Source organism: Aplidium turbinatum, chromosome 18, assembly GCF_918807975.1.
Source record: "Aplidium turbinatum chromosome 18, kaAplTurb1.1, whole genome shotgun sequence".
NCBI classification, from domain to species: Eukaryota; Metazoa; Chordata; class Ascidiacea; order Aplousobranchia; family Polyclinidae; genus Aplidium; species Aplidium turbinatum.
In genome coordinates, this window is record NC_137489.1 from 11560026 (window position 1) to 11577809 (window position 17784).

General features: G+C 37.9%; 1 protein-coding gene across 1 annotated transcript; it reads left to right on the forward strand.

Annotated features, from left to right (window-relative positions):
* Positions 1–611: 611 nt before the first annotated feature.
* On the forward strand, positions 612–17635 carry LOC145787969 (gap junction beta-2 protein-like). Its single transcript, XM_082599807.1, has 10 exons — positions 612–644; positions 1165–1255; positions 1988–2100; positions 3425–3568; positions 4126–4221; positions 6231–6335; positions 7328–7528; positions 8170–8285; positions 16564–16697; positions 17339–17635. Exons 1-10 carry the CDS (start codon positions 612–614, stop codon positions 17416–17418), a joined length of 1113 nt encoding a protein of 370 aa, XP_082455933.1. The 3' UTR covers positions 17419–17635.
* Positions 17636–17784: the final 149 nt, after the last annotated feature.

Sequence of the window (17784 nt, forward strand, 5' to 3'; positions counted from 1 at the left end):
ATGCGATTAACGTAAAAATGGGAATTACACATTTGTCTACAGCCCAAGCGATGTGTCCACTGAACAACGGTAGTCTATATTTTACATATCAGGAAATAAAGCGATCAGTCTTAATTTTGTTTTTTGAAAATATCATTTAAAAAAGGTTAATGTTTTCAGCGTTGATACCCTAGTTGTGTAGTGAATGTGCTACTCCCAGGTCACCTTATTTTGGAAAAAAGGTACCAAGAAATAAGCGAGTCAAGTGGAAATCGTTTCTACAAATTCGGAATACCAGCTCAGTGGCCGAGTGGTTGCGCCTTCGGCTCTGGTGCTGGTAGATCTTAGGTCGATTCCAGGTCGGGTCAAACCGAAGACTTTAAAAACGGTACCGATTGTGTTCTATCCTGCATAGCGCAGTGAGAATGAGTCGGGTAATAATGTGATAACATCGTAAAACTTGATATAAATGAAAAAATGAGCCCTTTCGCTAAAAGATCTAAGCTGTTGTAGAGCGACAATAAATAAAACCATAACATTATTATTATTATTACAGATTCGGAACTTCTTGGCTTAGTGGTGTTGTTAGAAGCTGCTGCTTCCATTAACAATTACTTACAAACTGACATAAAATGTGGAACGCCTTGGAAAAAATATCGGAACAGGTAGATAGGAGTTTAGATTATGTGATGTCTTAAGTAATTTATTTAACGGTCCCGTCAGATTGCGGATGAACCGTATTTAAGCATGCAAGGGTAAACGCAGTAGAAAAGCCTGCTTTGGCAACATACTGGCATTGATTTGTATTTGGTTATGAGTGTAATAAATATATAGGCTATCAGTGAAGAATACAGTAAGATAAAGGCTTTGCTTATAATAGGCTATTAGTTTCGTTTTTTTAGTGAAACTTGGACGAAAGCAGATTTAATTGTAAAAACTGTTTTTTAGTCAGCAGAAGATCGCAGCCCTATGTAGGCTAAGCGAATCTTTAAGTCTTTTAACGAAAAGTATAATGTCAAAACCGCATTGAATTAAGATATTTTCAAAAGGAAGAACCCAAGTAGGTCTTGCGCCTAGGCTGTCCTGGCTATAACCGAAAGTTTTGCCACGTAGAATTACACCTTGTCCTCAGTCACATTATTGTTTGTCTCACTTTACATTTCCACTTATTTATTTTGTATTTAGGTTGTAAAGTACAGCTCATTTCTTGGTCAGTTGTGGTACATTCTCGTTTTCATATTCCGTTTGATTATTGTCGTGGCGATAGGAAGTTATGGTAAGATTTTTATTGCTAGCAATTAGTTAGGTTACGCAAGGGTTACGTCATCTAATAGTGAGCGTCTCCGCGACGTTCGAAAGGAGTTTTTACTGTATATTGGCACAATGGACTCGAAATAAAAGATTTATTACGCCTATAGTTAATATAGTGACGACATCGCTATGCTTGTCTAAGCTCACATACCTATGTGATTCCGGTACCCGGTCAGTTGGTCGACAGGACAATTGGTCGACAGACAATTGGTCGACAAAACAGTTGGTCGACAGGACGTTAGGTCGACAGAACGATTCATTTTAGGGTTAGGGTTAGTCAACTAACCTTAACTCTAACCTAACTCTAACTCTAACCCTAACCCTACGCACTTAACCCTAACCTGTCGACCTATCGTCCTGTCGACCAAATGTCTGTCGACCAATCGACCGTGCACCGTGATTCCATCAAGCAGGTTGATTAATTACGTATTGCAGAAAATGCAGAAAAAATTAAAGGCCATCGTCGTTCCGGCAAAGCAAAAGTTCAAAGAGCGATTCCAGTAGGGGGATGTTTTTTCACAAAGTTTTTCTTGTTCTGGTCGCTTTTTGCGCACTCGTGCTTGGACGGAAATTCCAAACAAAATATCCCAGAGGTCTTACAATATACTGTTCTATCCTAACATCAGGGTTAAAGTTGATATTAAAATTAACCCCTCCCCTCCTTAATACCATGTTCATTTATTTTGTTCTCTTTTAGTGTACTCCGATGAACAAAGTGCATTTCAGTGCAGCACAAAACTTGTGGGTTGCCAGATCATGTGTTTCAACCAATTTTCCAAAATTTCTCACATGCGCTTTTGGTCATTTCAAGTGAGTGGACCTTTCTAAACTTTAAAATCTGTGGTAGGTCTGATTCTTTTTTTTTAGTTAGTGAAAGCCATTGTATATCCTACGCTGTCAACTTACGCAATATTTAGACCACAATCTATTTAGGGCGGAAAGAAACCGAACTGAATTTAATCCTTACTATAAAAAGTCTGCGCCATTTGGATCAAACCTGGGATTGAGGGCCATTGCCAAAGTTTTCCACTGGCCAGAGTCTCTGTCTACTCCATTGAATAGCTTTTGAATTTTAAAGAATGACATGACCATAAACTGTTGCTACATGTAGTAGCCTATGTCATAGGATGCAAGAACGAAATGGTGGCCACATTAAAATTGTTTTTTGGTGACCTAGGCTCTGCAGAAAAACGCTTATAAAGATGTTATGCATAGTTAGTTTTGATTAAAATCACGAATCCCAGGAATATACTTAAAGAAGTGCATACTTACGGCATCTGACAAAATCTTGTCTTGATGATATTTGCCAACATCCCAGCATAGTTTGTCTACTTCTGTACATTTCAAGCAGCTAAGTAGCCTATGAGCTTTGCCAGAAAGCGATAAGATCATTTAAAGTGTCGGCTAATAACCAGGGATTGTAATTAGGCTAATAAACAGCTTCTACTGTGCCTTAGGTTGTTTAACAACTTCGTTTGAAGCATAAGCTGGAAGGCAAGCTGAGATGCCAAGCCTAAAATGGTTGGGTCACGTCGTTAGGAGAGACGAAGATCGAAAGAAGAATAAGACAATTGGAAGTTGGTAAAAGCAAGCGAGGATGGCCGTGGGGATGAAGAAATTGTGTAAGAGAAGATATGAAAGTAGTGGGAGTGAAGGAAAAAGATACAGCTGACAGAGTGATGTAGATTGTAGAGGACAGCAATCTGGACAGGCGACCCCAAAGTGGGAATAAGTCAGAAGAAGTTTGGAACATCAAAACGCACTTAGAAATATGAAATTAGTTCAGTGTAATTTGAATAAAATCGTTGTACTAATAATTTATATATAAAACAATATTTCTTAACTTTTCTGCCAGTGATAGAACATTTTAAATGTTGAGATTTTCACATTGCTAGTAGCCTATATCTTCATTCACAACTTGGAGATTTTTAACTTTTTGTCAGAAAGACAACCAGTTGAAAAAACCGGGAACCTCTGATAAGGCCTGCTTTAATATAGGCTAAGTTACAAATTCGTTTTGTGAGTTATAACCACATAAGTTGTTGACCAACATGTTTCCAAGGTTTATTTGTTTATTCGAGGTTGATCTATAAGAATCTGCCTAACAGCTTCAAGTAAATATAATATCTTTCAGATTCTTGCTGTGACTGCACCAACCGTGTTTTTTCACTTTTACTGCTCGTATGTATCTGGACAAATTCAAAAATTAAAAAACGCACAAAATGACTCAAAGATCGTAGAAGACGAAGACGGCGGTGGTGGATTCGATAGCCTGTCGGTAAATTCGTAAGAACTTCACTTCGGAACAAAATGGTTGGAATGCCTGATTAATCTTATCAAAAAATAAAGAGCCCGAAATTTAGATATTAAACTCATGTTCAGCAAGCAAACGTTTCGAAAACTATACTGTCTTCATCTTCATTGCTAGAAATGTAAGCTACTTAGGCTACTTGACAGTTTACATTTATAACATTTTGACATTCTCACTTTGACGTTTTACGTTTGTAGCACTGAAGATGAAGACAGTATAGTTTTCGAAACGTTTGTTTGTTGAACATGAGTTAAACTGTGTTGTTTAAGTGTTTGTGTTTGTAAAAGTGATGAGACTTAAAGCAGAGACGCTTTGCTACAGTCCCTTTAATGGTAGCCTAACTGTAATATTTTTGTCTTAACATGACAAGGAATCGAACAAGTATCGACTGATTCAAAGACGGGAATTCCATCGCTGAAAAACTGAGTTCGGTATCAGTTACTTGCATTAACTAACGTTTTATGCTTTCTACAATTAATGCAAACGCATCCAGTTAAAATTATCTGTAGTCTATGGTTTTGTAGGAGCACCCACGCTCCGGCAGGAAATTAAGAAAATTGACACAAAGTCTCGGTCGCGTTAAAGTGAAGCAAGTTTACTCTGGCAACGAGCTGAAGGAGGTGAGATACATTGACGATAACTTGAACAATTCTTTGTTGCTTCGTTGTGGATTGTCATTGTTGGAACAAGTCAATAGGCACGACCTGGTGCTCCACGTAGAGGTCAGGCAATTATGTTTCTATCGATCTTGAGAAATTGTAACAGTGGGAGAAGTTCATCTTCTCTTCACGTGTCTGATGGTCGAGTATTAGGTTAGTCCGAGTATCCAGTTCGTTTTCAAACTGGGATAGGTCTATGCTGTAGCGCACCCAGCATGAGGCTAAGGGGGCTCAAGCCCCCCCAAACCGGCCACCAAAAATAATTTTTTTGTATGTTCCCTCATGGCTACCTAAAAATACCACCTGATTTGTCACATTTTGCAGAAATTTCCAGATTTTGCTAACTTTGGCCGAATGTTAAAATAAATTTTTCTTAAAATTATATTTTTACGCTTTGTTTACTGTTTTCCCCAGATGACACAATAGGTTTTAACATCATCAGATGTTGAAAAACAAAGACAATTAAATTTCGAAGATTTTAGTCAGATTGTTAATTTTTCAATAACAGTCTGATTAAGTTATTAATTGGATTAAGTTTCAACTTGCTTTTTCTCATTTGCTATTGCTTCCCCAAGGCAACAAAAAGCTTTTATATCATTAGGAGACAACAAAAAGTAAAAACAGTTGAGAAAATGTCAGTCAAACCAGGTCAAACACTAGCAGTAGCTGAAATCTAAATCTGCAAAATGTGACAAATCAGGCCACATCTCCAGTTGGCCATGGTTCCCCATTTATACCTTTTTCTTACAGGTTAGGTATGAATAAGATAGGCTACAACAATACAACAGGGCTGAGCTTTACAACAATATATTACAATACAACAATAACTTAAGCCCTCATCAGGAACCTGAAAATATTTATAAAAATGCAGTAAATTTCAACTTCTTGAAGGTAAAATTACATTAGGAAAAGGCAACTACATGAATAACTACAAACAAATTTGCACCACAGGGAACGTGATAGCCTACCTACATCAAGTAAATGTTGAGAAAAATAGACGCGTCTCCAGCAAATAAGTTAATTGTTTGTTTAAATTTGGGTTGTAGCATTTGATTAACGCTGCTTCCTGAATTTTAGTGTCAAATTGGGACTTGCCTTTGCATAAAATTTTAAATGAGTCCGCAGAGAATTTTCGATCTGTACAAAAAGAGCACTCCGTGATATGGTCTTTGATGGCACTTTTAAGTAGGAAACACGCCCACATCAAATTTACTTTTTACAAAATTATTGTTTTGCTTCAAACTTATTTCGTGCTAATTTTTTTCGCACTTGTTTGTGCTGGCAAATGGAAAGCTAATTCTATTTTGTCATACATGAGGAAAAAGTCGAGATTTATAGAAGATTGCGAGAGTAGACGTAGGAATGAGGATGCTGAAGGTGCTAGTAGCATGGGGTTCACTAGGCCAACTTGTAATCTGAGAAAACAAATCCTGATGCATCGGCAACCGGTGGGTTGTGGGCCGTGAGTGTCTAAATAATCACAAGGATGGGTGTTGGCCTATTGTCACTGTCACTATTGTCGCAAATCACTCGGCCGACATTTCTGAATTAGCCCCCCCCCTAAATTTTTTTCTGGGTGCGCTACTGGGTCTATGTGCTTTATGGAAGTGTGAAAGACCAACGGTGAAGTCAGAGGGCATCACTCTGCTTTCAACACAGTAGGCTATGTGCAATCAGCATAGCCTACAGTACAGTGTCATGGTTAAGGTACAAGGAACGCTAAATAGGGAACCTTACAACACACTCTTCAATTCGAACTTTGAGAAGTCATCATTGCAACACATAAGGCACGGCAAGCCTATTACACTATTGTATTGTAAGTTGAGTTTTCAAACAGGATGAAATTCGATTATGGAAACTTATGAAATGAACATGCCCTTTTAAGTCTACTGCAATAAATCTCTTGTTAAAATGTTCAAATTTTTGTGGTTGGTACTTGGTAGGCTACAGCGTATCTACATTATTCAAAGGTTTTCTACACAAACAAGATCAAATGTGCATATTTTGTGACTGTTATCTTCCGGATCGCCATTGAAGGAGTGTTCATGTATTTGGGATATACATTGTTTAACACAGTAAGTGGACTGGTCTTATAAAGATTTATTACCAGCCAGTAAATTGCTTCTTTTTTGATGGATTTTCCGTCTAAAAAAGGACGTGTTCAATCCATGCTAAAAAAAAATTATTTACGGGGTGAGTTCAGCAATGAGCTGCTGTATTCCGACAAAGAAAAATAAATTGCATTGAACCTTGTCCCCACAAAAAATGGCTTTTCAATGCTATTGACTTAAACCTTTAAATGACATTAGAATAGCGTTTCATAAATATTTGGCTGCATTCAATAGCTATATTTTTATACACTCTTAATTTCTAATATTAAAATGATTGCCAACCATCCAAGAGTTGATTTTGCTTCCTAAAATTTTCTTTCTAGCTGCGTCACTTGAGGTACGAATCTGACCAGATCTGGTGAAGATACGTTCCTGAAAAAGTTGTCGTCTGGGTTGCTTCCTCGAGTGGAAACTATAAGTTGTGAATGCTTCAAATTTTACATAAATTTGTGGTGTTGAAAACAGTGACGTAGCTAGAAAGAAAAAATTTGAGAAGTGTTTGGCCTCGTGGCTACATGTCCCTGGTTGAAAACTGTTTATAAATGTGTTTCCTTCCTACAAGAGGTATTGCAATTATTTTTATTTGAAAGTTAGTTGAGTCTGGAAGTCTTGGGACGGTCTTATTGGAAACTTATTCCTGATGGTTTGGCATACTTGTGTAGAGGCTTTAAACCACTTACGCAGACTCGTTCACTAAGGTTGACTGAACGACGTTTGCGCTTACGTTTAAAATGTTACCTGCGAATTATTGCATTTGCTAGATGCCGCTGAATAGAGAGCTATTCTATGAAATGCTTTGCTCTAACGCACATCTCAAGGGCTGAACAAACGTTGCTTGATTTTGTGTCTAGCACGCGTGGGCGCGTATCCAAGTTAGTTAACGCGGCGAGGCTGAGATTGTGACAGTTGTTGAAACAGCATGTAATATCACTGTCACAGTATAACCTTGCTTGCAGCTATCTGTTGAGACAGAACGTGAAAGTTTTAGAGCAAAGCCCTTTCTTTGGATTAAAGTGCCTGGCTTCTACAAGTGCCACAATGAAAACAATTCGGATGTAGAAGATGCTTGCGCAATTCACTTCCGAGCGGTCTTTAGAAAGAGCTTCGTGCACCTCCCAAAAAACGACTTTGTCCCTTGCTTTGTTTCACGACCATTTGTAAGTTTTGCCTCTTTGTTTAATTATAGGCGTGAGGCTGTAGCCTATAATACCATACTGTGTAATATCGTTAAAATAACTAGCCTATCAGTTATCTGCGTAACACGATGGCGAGAGCCGTGGTAAGACGCTCAAATGGACACCGCTCAAGAACATGCGACTGTGTCTCTGGTGGTAAGGCATGTCTGAAGGTGGACACGAAGATTGGCTTAATGCTTGCCTTTGCGACTCATGTCTATATTGGCTTCAGCTAATCTTAAGCCACCTGGCGGAAGCTTAGGCACAATTTCAATTATCCTACTTTAATGATTATTTTCAAGCTGATTTTGCATCTTGTTAATTTTCAGCATTTTGCCGTATTTCAGCAGGGTAACTTTTCAATTAGTTTCTAGCCTACTATGGTTAAGTATGTAGGCCTATTATATCCTAAGAAAACATATGTACTTCTATCAAAAACAAAACTTAGGCCACTTCAAACAACAAATATTCAAGTTTTTTGAGCAAACGTGGTAAGAACAATTGTATCAGTGTCCGTAGCGTACGTTTTTTTTGTTCCCATCTAACTTAAACGACTTAACCATTTTACCGATTTTGTTTTGCTGTGAACGTAAATGTTAGCTCAAAAGCGAATATTGTTTCAGGAAAAGACAATTTTGCTGCGGTATATGAATTGTTTGAGTTTCGCATGCTTATTGCTCGCCACTTTGGAGGCTTTTTTTCTAATTGGGAGATTTCTTTGGAAAAAGAGTTGCGTAAGGTGAGGTGACGGTCAGTGGCGTACCGTGACCACTTTGACAGGATGTTCAGTGACGGCAAAGCAACAGCGGGGGGTCTGGGGGGCCTCTCCCAGAAAATTTTTAAAATTAACATTGAATTTGGTGCGTTCTGAGAGCATTTTCAGCACAAATTCTGAACATGAACAGAACTGACAAAAATAATGTTGTCAGAATGGAGAAGAATACAAAATAGATATTTATTTGACAGCGCCTATTGAATGAAAGACTTAATAATATCAAACATTAAGTTGCATTTCTAAAGTCACATACTTCAGTTCACTTTTTATTTCCGACCATCAAAACGAACAATATTACTTGCCATAACACAGCAGGAGTCTGAAAAACGCGAAAGTTAAAGCGTGCTCGAGATGGAAATGATTTACTTCATGCAAGGATTAGGCACGGTCCCAACACCTTGAGAAATGTACAAGCAAATTAAAAACAAACAGGTGAAAGTTAAAACAAAAAACAATAGCAAAGCAACTCGATAATAAACAAGAAAAGAAAGTCGATTGCTATGTTGGTCGGCTGTACTTTTATCCGCCGTACTACTTAGTAAAAACGAAAATGTTTAACACCTCGACTACAGAAGGAAAATTCATCTATAGCTTAATTCGATTCTTCTTGTTTGTGCAATAAATTTTTGAATTATATCGTCGTAGAAAGCTTGCTTTTGCTTCAGTTCTAGCAAAAGTTGTTTCCAACGCTGATCACCTCAAACTCTAATCCAGTGGTTCCCAACCTTTTTTTTGTCACGGACCCCTTTAGACAAATTATTAATTCTGCGGACCCCTACCTAAATTTTGCCTGAAACTCCATTAACATACTACTGTATTGACTATTGTAATGATTATGCTACAGTACTTAACTACTGTACCGTACTGTGTCATATTGCATTGCCGCTATGACTCCTGCGGCAAATATCAGGTTAAACAGTTGCTCAAATAAGAAAATGAATGAATTGTTTAAGAAATGTCAGCAGTATTTGAATATTAAGGTGACCCAAAGTGCCATGCCGAAACTTTTTCAACGCAAGCAAATTTAATGAGAGAGCTGTTGCAGTTTATTCTCGCGGGCTTGAGCTTGACACATTTGCATTTAAAGAGAGAAATAAAAGTAAAAAGATCGCTTTTCGTTTGTTTTTATTTCCAAAATTCATCAAGGTAATCACGGACCCCCAAATGCTTTCTCACGGACCCCCAAGGGGTCCGCGAACCCCAGATTGGGAACCACTGCTCTAATCCAACAAGCTAAAACTTGCTATTGCCTGGGATTCCCCCAATGACGCGCCAAGGTGTGCAGATCAGCGAGTTCACAGCCTGGCTGACCTAAAACCATTGCTGTTTTCGCTGCCTTGTGACGTCATTTTTCTTAATTGTTTATTTTAAATAGCACTCGCCAAGCTGTCAGTGCACACCCAGCTTAAAGGTAATGACCGAGAAAACTTAAAAGCAATGACCTCATACGTTGGAATATTAAAATTAGAAGGGGACGAGTTTTGCAATTGAAAAGAAAGCAATCAGCATGCAGCAAGATGTTAGAATATCATGAAAGTAAAGAACATCGACAACCGATGGAATTTTCTTTTTTTCTGGATTTCTTGGGGTGTGCAGTGCACACCTTGAACACCCTGAATATACGCCACTGGTGACGGTCAGTATTGCTCCTGCGTTAACACTATTCATTGACAGAGACTAAAAGTATCATTGTAAGCTAGAAAGGTTTTCTTATGAAATGTCATCCAAGAATTAGTCTACTGTATCTCGCACACCCAGCTTAACCCTTTGCTTTTCAACGTTTTTTTGGAAGTTAACTGCTCAAGGGGGGGCCGTTTTTGGATCAAATTCAATCAGCTGTTACGTGTTATCCGCTGATGCTATTTCAACAGAAGTTGCACTGGTGTGAAAGCAAATCATTTGTCTATAAGTTTGAAAAGTCATTATTTTAAAATTTTATATGTTAAACTTGATATTTCAATTTTTGCAAAGGTACCCAAAAACGACAATTTTGATTTAACTTGCCGCTACTTAATTACCGTGCTAATCCGATTTCATGCAAACTTCTAAATAACAAAGACCTGGATCGAACGCACGAAGTGTGTGTGCGGTGTGCCGAATCATTGCATTGATTAGAATTTACGACTTGCGAGCAAATCTTATTGTAAGCTACTCACTGATTCTAAAATAGTTACAATCAGAGTATCATTGTTACACGAATTTGAAAAAAAAAAACTGCGTTTGTTGTCTTACATTTTTATCCTAAACTAATGCATTCCGAAACTCATGGCTAGCTTCTAGTTTTATGGAACCAAATTTCTCATAAGTAACACCTTAGCCTGCTTGAATAGCTGTTTACATCTTCGTTTGTGTATTTTAGGTCTACAATTGAGTTTGTAGTATGAATATTTTTAGTAGAGAGAAGACAATTGAACAAGTTGTTGAAATTATCTGAAATCTCTAAGTTCAAATTAGGTGCTTTTGAAATTGTGGATTTGTGTCAAGTCGCATCACAAATATCATGCAGGCCACATCATAAGTCATTTCGCTTACGGGTGTTTATAAACATGACTCATAAATTACATCCACAAAAAATACAGCATTTACATCAACAAAGCTAAGTTCGAAGCTCACTTTTTATTGAAGATTGTGTCAATCAATTTGAAAATACATTTTTAGTCCGCCAGCGTCGAAATAATGCAACAGCGAATTGAGGAACGTGCGTAAACAAAGGAAATGTAAAATAACCCACAGTCAGCAAATCTACATAAATTTAACGTTTACAAATGTTGAATCAATGTAAAAGGACTGGATTGCTGACTGGGTCCTTATTGTTTGAAGCACTAAAAATACGCGTAAAAGCGACAACATCAGCAAGGCAGTGATTATGTTTCTGGCCAAAAAAAAAATAACTTTTGACTTCAAAGATAAAAATGATTATAACGAAGCTTCAAAGTTTGTCGTAAAACATTTTACAGAGATACAATAAACATAATCATTTTGTGCCAGATTGTGAGAAGACTTCCTAGATTCTTTCCAACCATTTGCATGATTGCAAATTATTTTCTATAACTTTATATTGCTAAAAAATGGCTTCTTTGTTGAAACAACGTGGCTACAATTCTATAAAAAATTCTTAGGCCTACTACATTGAAGTAATGAAATTTTTTTTGTGATTTTGCTGATGACGTTTTACAATATCCGAGAAGTAAAAAATAGTAATGATGAATTATTTTACAAAACCGTGGTTTGCAAGTGCTTCACAAAAAATTGTTGGGGAAAAATTTACTATTAGACGTAAAACGTTTGTAAAAGAAAATTGTCGGTTTACGTATTTATAATGTTTATTGCGCTGTTATCGAATTATAAACTGCCTGTATTGTCTACCTTTGTGGTTGCCGGCCAGCTTAGAGCAGCATGCAAACTAAGCGTTTATGGTATTTGCATCGTGTTATGATTCTCGAAAATTTCCCACAAGGTCTTTATTTTTATCGTGATATTTTTGTGCCTTGTCTGTCCTGAACTTGAAGTTATTGTGCAGCACAATCCACATCGGTTTTTAGACTCAGTCTTCATTGAAAATCTTTTGTGTGGTGCATCATTTCAAGTAGTGTCTTCCCCTAAACTGTTACACAAATCGCCCAGAACCATTGTGTTATCTTACAGCAGTTGAGAGCCCGTTATTGTATGTGTGGAATTATTACTGTAGATGTCTGACTAAATTCATGCCAAAGTCGAGCAAATTCTGCTTTCGGGATCCTTGCCGTTATTTACGGTATTTTTTGTTGATGAGTTTAGGCAGCATTTTTCCAAGATAAATGAAGACATCGGTATTGTTCGTCATTTAGATTTAGTTTTCTCAGCATTGTTTATTCATTCTTTGATCCACTAGTTTGTCCCACTTTTGGTATAATCGGATCGTTTATAAATGGCGGGTTTTCACAATAGCCGGCCTCTTATACATTGGCGCAACGTATTCAGATGTTGAATCAATGATGAAGAAAGTTGATTTGTTGTTTGTCTTATGTGACGCCTAACTTTATGCCTCGTCTACAGTACAAAATATTTTGTAATGTACATTGTGTACATTGTACATTTTGTTTGTAGGCCTACATTACAAAATATTTTGTAATGTAGATGAGGCATTATCATCTTTATTTTGCGCTCTTTGGAACAAAACACAGTGCACTGTGAAACAAAAATACAAGACATAACAACAAGTAGGCGACATAAAGCAGTGAAGGGACGCCATCGAGTTAGCTGCTACGTGTAAATGGAGCCTATCTCATAATTTTGAGTGTATCACACAATTACTATTTGCAAAAACGCTATTTCTCCGGCTTCTCCCAAAAGCATTTGCAGTGATACATTTCCTCAATTGCAAGTTTTGTCAATGAGAGCATTTCCATAGAACGTTTATTTCGAAACCAGGTTTTCGTGTCTTTATCCAAGAGAAGATTTCTTATTGTAACGTTTTTTATTCGTCAATGAATATTATCTGCTTGAAACAACTGTTTTGAATAGTTTGTGGCCTCCATAGCCTACTATTTTGATCGTGGATTGCTATTCTTCTTTGTAGAGCTGATAACGCAAAAAACGTTTGCTATTATTGTTTTTAATTAACAGCTTTGCGATCACTGGCTTTTCTTTGTAGCATAAGAAATAACGCGCTTTGTATTATTGAGGTCAAACCAAACAAAAGAAAGCAAGAGGATGCTTCTCTCTGCTCGCGCATATCGATGCACGAAGCAATTATGAGCTTATGGCTTGTCATCGCAATGTAATCCATTTCACGCTTTGCTGGAAGTTAGCTAGAAATAGCAAAAATTCACCAAAATCTTGAATTTACAAGAAAACTACACAACTTTTAGCATCAAATTTAATATCATCAGATCCGCCTGGCAATTTTAGGAAAAGTCAAGAAAAACCAAGTGCATGGCGTTACTGTGCTTCAAATAATTAAAGGAAATATGAGGGGGGGGCCAAATCTGGCCTCCCTTTGAGGAGCAAAGTGTTAAAGGTAATGACCGAGAAAAATTAAAAGCAATGACCTCATACGTTGGAATATTAAAATTAGAAGGGGACGAGTTTTGCAATTGAAAAGAAAGCAATCAGCATGCAGCAAGATGTTAGAATATCATGAAAGTAAAGAACATCGACAACCGATGGAAATTTTCTTTTTTTCTGGATTTCTTGGGGTGTGCAGTGCACACCTTGAACACCCTGAATATACGCCACTGGTGACGGTCAGTATTGCTCCTGCGTTAACACTATTCATTGACAGAGACTAAAAGTATCATTGTAAGCTAGAAAGGTTTTCTTATGAAATGTCATCCAAGAATTAGTCTACTGTATCTCTTGTAGGCTCATCAACTATTTTCTGTAGGCATCAGCATGGCCACCTGGAGATGCGGCCTGATTTGTCACATTTTGCAGATTTTGATTACAGTTACTGCCAGTGTTTGTTTGACATTTTCTAAGATTTTTTGACTTTTTGGTGTCTCATAATGATATAAAAGCTTTTTTTTGCCTTGGAGAAGCAGTAGAAAATGAGAAAGAATAAGTTGAAAAACGCCAAATCAGACTAACAGTCTGACTAAAATCTTCAAAATCAAATTTTCTTTGTTTTTCAACATCTGAGGATGTTAAAACCTATTGTGTCATCTGGGGAAAATAGTACAGAAAGCGTAAAAATACATTTTTTAGAAAAATTTAATTAAACATTCGCAAAAAGTTAGCAAAACCAGGAAATTTTTGCAAAATGTGACGAATCAGGCCGTATCTTTAGGAAGCCATCTTCTATCGAGTCTTCTAAAGTTCGTTGATACACCACAGATTGACACATTCTTCTGCTACGGAGTTATACACTGACAGGTCCCACCTACTGCACCGGGTGGCAAGCCGAGGGCAAACAAAAAGGTGGTCCGCTGTTTGGGGCTCGGTGCCACAGATACATGCAACAGGGCCCGTGTCGTAGCCCCACTCCACCATTGCAGACTTAGTGCGTCCAACACCGGTTCAGAGTCTATTTAATGTTTTCCACTGATGACTGACTCTGATGGTGGAATCTTCATTTCAGTGTATGATGGGTCATTTTCGAATTGTTGTTTCCATTGCTTAAGTCTTGTTCTTTTGTTGAGGTTAGTGGCTAAACGTGTGTAAGGAAGCTTTTTCTTGATTTCAACCGGGTTTGTGCAGCAGTTTTTCCATATAGAGGATGTTTTTCATCACATGTTTGTTTTAGCCTTTCAGCTTGACTGTTAACGTCTCTTCTTATGTGTGGTGGTGCAATACCAGCAAGCAGATAAAGTTTGTTGGTATTTGTGGGCTTCAGACACCCAGTAACAAGACGACAAGAATGATTGAGTACCGAGTTAAGCTTCGATGAGTGACAGGACCTGTTCCAAACAGGGCATGCATATTCTGCTATGGAGTAGCACAAAGCGGTCATTCTGAGGGTTTGTGGATTAGTGCCCCACCCAGAGTTGGTAAGCTTCCTCAGGATATTGTTTCTGGTGTTAACAGCCTTTGTGTTTTCAATGTGCTTTTTGTAGCTGAGAGTACGGTCCAGTGTCACTCCGAGGTAGACTGGGTTAGGGCAATGTTCCAGCTCTGCTCCCGACCGGGAGATTTTGAGGGTCCTTGTAGCTTCTCTGTTTTTTAGGTGGAAAGAACATACTTGTGTCTTTGAACGGTTAGCTTTGAGGGGATTGTTGGTGTGATATTGTGTTAACTCCTCGAGCGACTTTGTGAGGTTTTGTTCTATAGCAACAAAGGTCTTTTCTTGTGATGTTATGCAAAGATCATCGGCGTATACGAACCGCTTAGTGTGTTGATCTATCGGCTGATCGTTGGTGTATATGTTATACAGTAACGGTGCTAGAACACTTCCTTGAGGAAGTCCATTCCGTTGATGATGCCAGCGGCTTGTTTTTGAATTCAGGATAACTTGGAATCGTCTGTTGTGGAGTAACGTTGGTATAAGCTTTGTTACTGCAGCATCTTTAGACATCTGCAAGATCTTTTTCAGCAGGAGACGATGGTTAACTGTCATAAGTCGAAGATAGGTCAACAAATGCAGCACCAGTAGCCTAATCATACCTTTCTGGAATCCGTCTTCAATATGTTGCGTTAGACACAGCAATTGACCTGTTGTTGACTTTCCAGGTCGAAAGCCAGCTTGTTGGGGAATTAGGTGTGGCACAACAGAAAGTGTGGTTCAAGGAAGCCATGGTATGAGCCTATTAGGATTCTGATATCAATCGGAAAAGTTACAAATTCATCTTAAATGTTAAATCAATTACCGCAGGCTACCTTTCTTAAACGGCTGCTCTTCAAAAAATGAAAAAGTTTGCTAGAAATAAAGTATCAAATTTTTACCGAAAAAAATAAACAGAGAACACCAAAAGACTTTGGGTTTGACACTCGGCTAAACTATGGATGTGGAAGGCACAGTCCACGTTTAACCAAGACCTAATATAGGGCAAACCGGGGGGTGTTGTCACAGGGGCGTGTTGTCACAGCACGATTTCCATGTGATAACCTAAACGTATATCCACGAGTTTTCAGTGAAAGGCATAGTTTTCAGTTCTCTTTCGTACAAGCAGTGAAGGTTAATAAATTTTTCACCATAGCAGAAATTATGAGAAGTGCCATTGAATTTTAGGCAAAATTAGGTTTTCTAACTGAACTAAAAAATGGTCTGGCAAACTAAGGTAAGATCATAACTGATCAGGAAAAATTACGACACGCCCCGGGGTAGGGCGTGTTGTCACAGCCTATTCATCTGCATTAAACATGCGTTTACGAAAAAACGAAATAATCTGGAAAAACTTTATTTGTTGCTAAAAGAAGTCGAATGACATCTCTTTCAATTGCACTATTTAACATCTCGATACCATTGGTACAATAAGAGATATATGCTGGTTTGTAAAAATTGTGACAACACGCCCCACTTTGCCCTATAATATGGGTGGACATTGTTGCAAAAAGAAAAGCGTCTCAAAGAAACTGAGCATGGTGCTTTAAGAATGTAGCCGAGGTAAAAATCCAAACCGAAAATATTCTTTTTCGGGAGAGGGGATATTTTTCGTATAGTATTTTCCAGTCGGGATATTTTATGTGTGAATTTTTACCGATTACTACTTTAAGCCAATATAGGCTCTGTCTCTAAGTGAAACTGCTTTTAACTACTAAAACCAGTGGTTTTACTACAACAAATTGCAAAATGCAGTGGTTATCAAAACGTTACTTCTAACTGCAGGTTAAGCTTCAGAAAAAAATTGTATCCAGACACTTCACCTCACTCAACTAAATATCCATCGCAAGATTTCGCATTGAAATACCCCAACAGTGTTGGTCGTAATTTGTACAACGAAACACCTTGGAAGCGATATGGTATTGACAATAGTAAGAATTTTATTATGCATTCGTTAACAACTCCAATGTAAAACAAGATCTCTGCACCTTAAAAAGCCTTATAATTCTATAGACTTCCTCAAAAGTTTTCTATTTCAATATAGCTTCTTACAGACTGTGACTTGTATGCACTTAGGTGTAAGAATATTGATATAGAATACTTATTACAAATAGGCCTACAACGCTGCAATACAAGTTTTAAACCGAGATTTGATTACGTATAAACCAGGGCTAATCAACTGGCAGACCGCGGTCCGAATCCGGACCTTCTGGCTGTTGATGGTGGACCTTGAGCTTTTGGAAGAATAACCTCATTGCCACGATACAGAGCTTCTTAAAACAGATTTCTACTGGGAGGAAGCAGTTTTAACTGTTATTATCCTAGTTGCTGCGGGGCTTCGCATCACAGACTCCCCAACACTTTTAATTTCGTGGTTGCGTGGAAAATAACTTATTCACCGGACCGCTAAAAATATTCAACTTGTCAAACTAGACCTTTGTTGAGATTAATTGAGTACGGTAACCCTGGTATAAACGATGTTAGTACGTAATCTATTAGGCTATATGCTCTATGTATTGTAGCCTATGTGTGAAGAAACTGTTTTTTTTTTGTTTTTTAGAAAAAACTTGTGGAACTCGCAATGGGGATAAAAGTGAAAAAAAAATCACTTCAAGTGCTTTGTTAAAATATTACGTTTGATGTCCAACTCCTTCTGTGGATCTTCAAAGCCCATATTTTTCATTCTGCTCATGTGATCGACATTTAGTTCTGCTTTGCGCAACCAGATTTTGTTCATTATAACCGTGGTGTGTACACAGCGAATTGTTTCTTTCCTTACGCTACTTTTTTTGCTGACCTTAATATTACGTTTACATTTCAGATTTCTTTGGTTTAAATACACTTTTTCAAGGCTTGATCCGATTCCAAACTTGTAGACACACAGATGTAGAAAGGAGCAATCTACCTGGTATTCAGCACAAGGTTTAAATTGAGTGTCTTTTTGGGTCGCGATTCAAACCACAGCCGAGAGGTATCAAATCATTGGGTTGCACCCAGTCAACCCAC

What these genes read in the sequence shown, in the direction of transcription:
- LOC145787969 (XM_082599807.1), top strand. Translation starts at nt 612, where the DNA reads ATGTGGAACGCCTTGGAAAAAATATCGGAACAG. An exon ending in GTGGATTCGATAGCCTGTCG is followed by an intron (nt 3,569 to 4,125) that starts GTAAATTCGTAA and finishes ATGGTTTTGTAG; the next exon opens with GAGCACCCACGCTCCGGCAG. An exon ending in TGGAAAAAGAGTTGCGTAAG is followed by an intron (nt 8,286 to 16,563) that starts GTGAGGTGACGG and finishes TTCTAACTGCAG; the next exon opens with GTTAAGCTTCAGAAAAAAAT.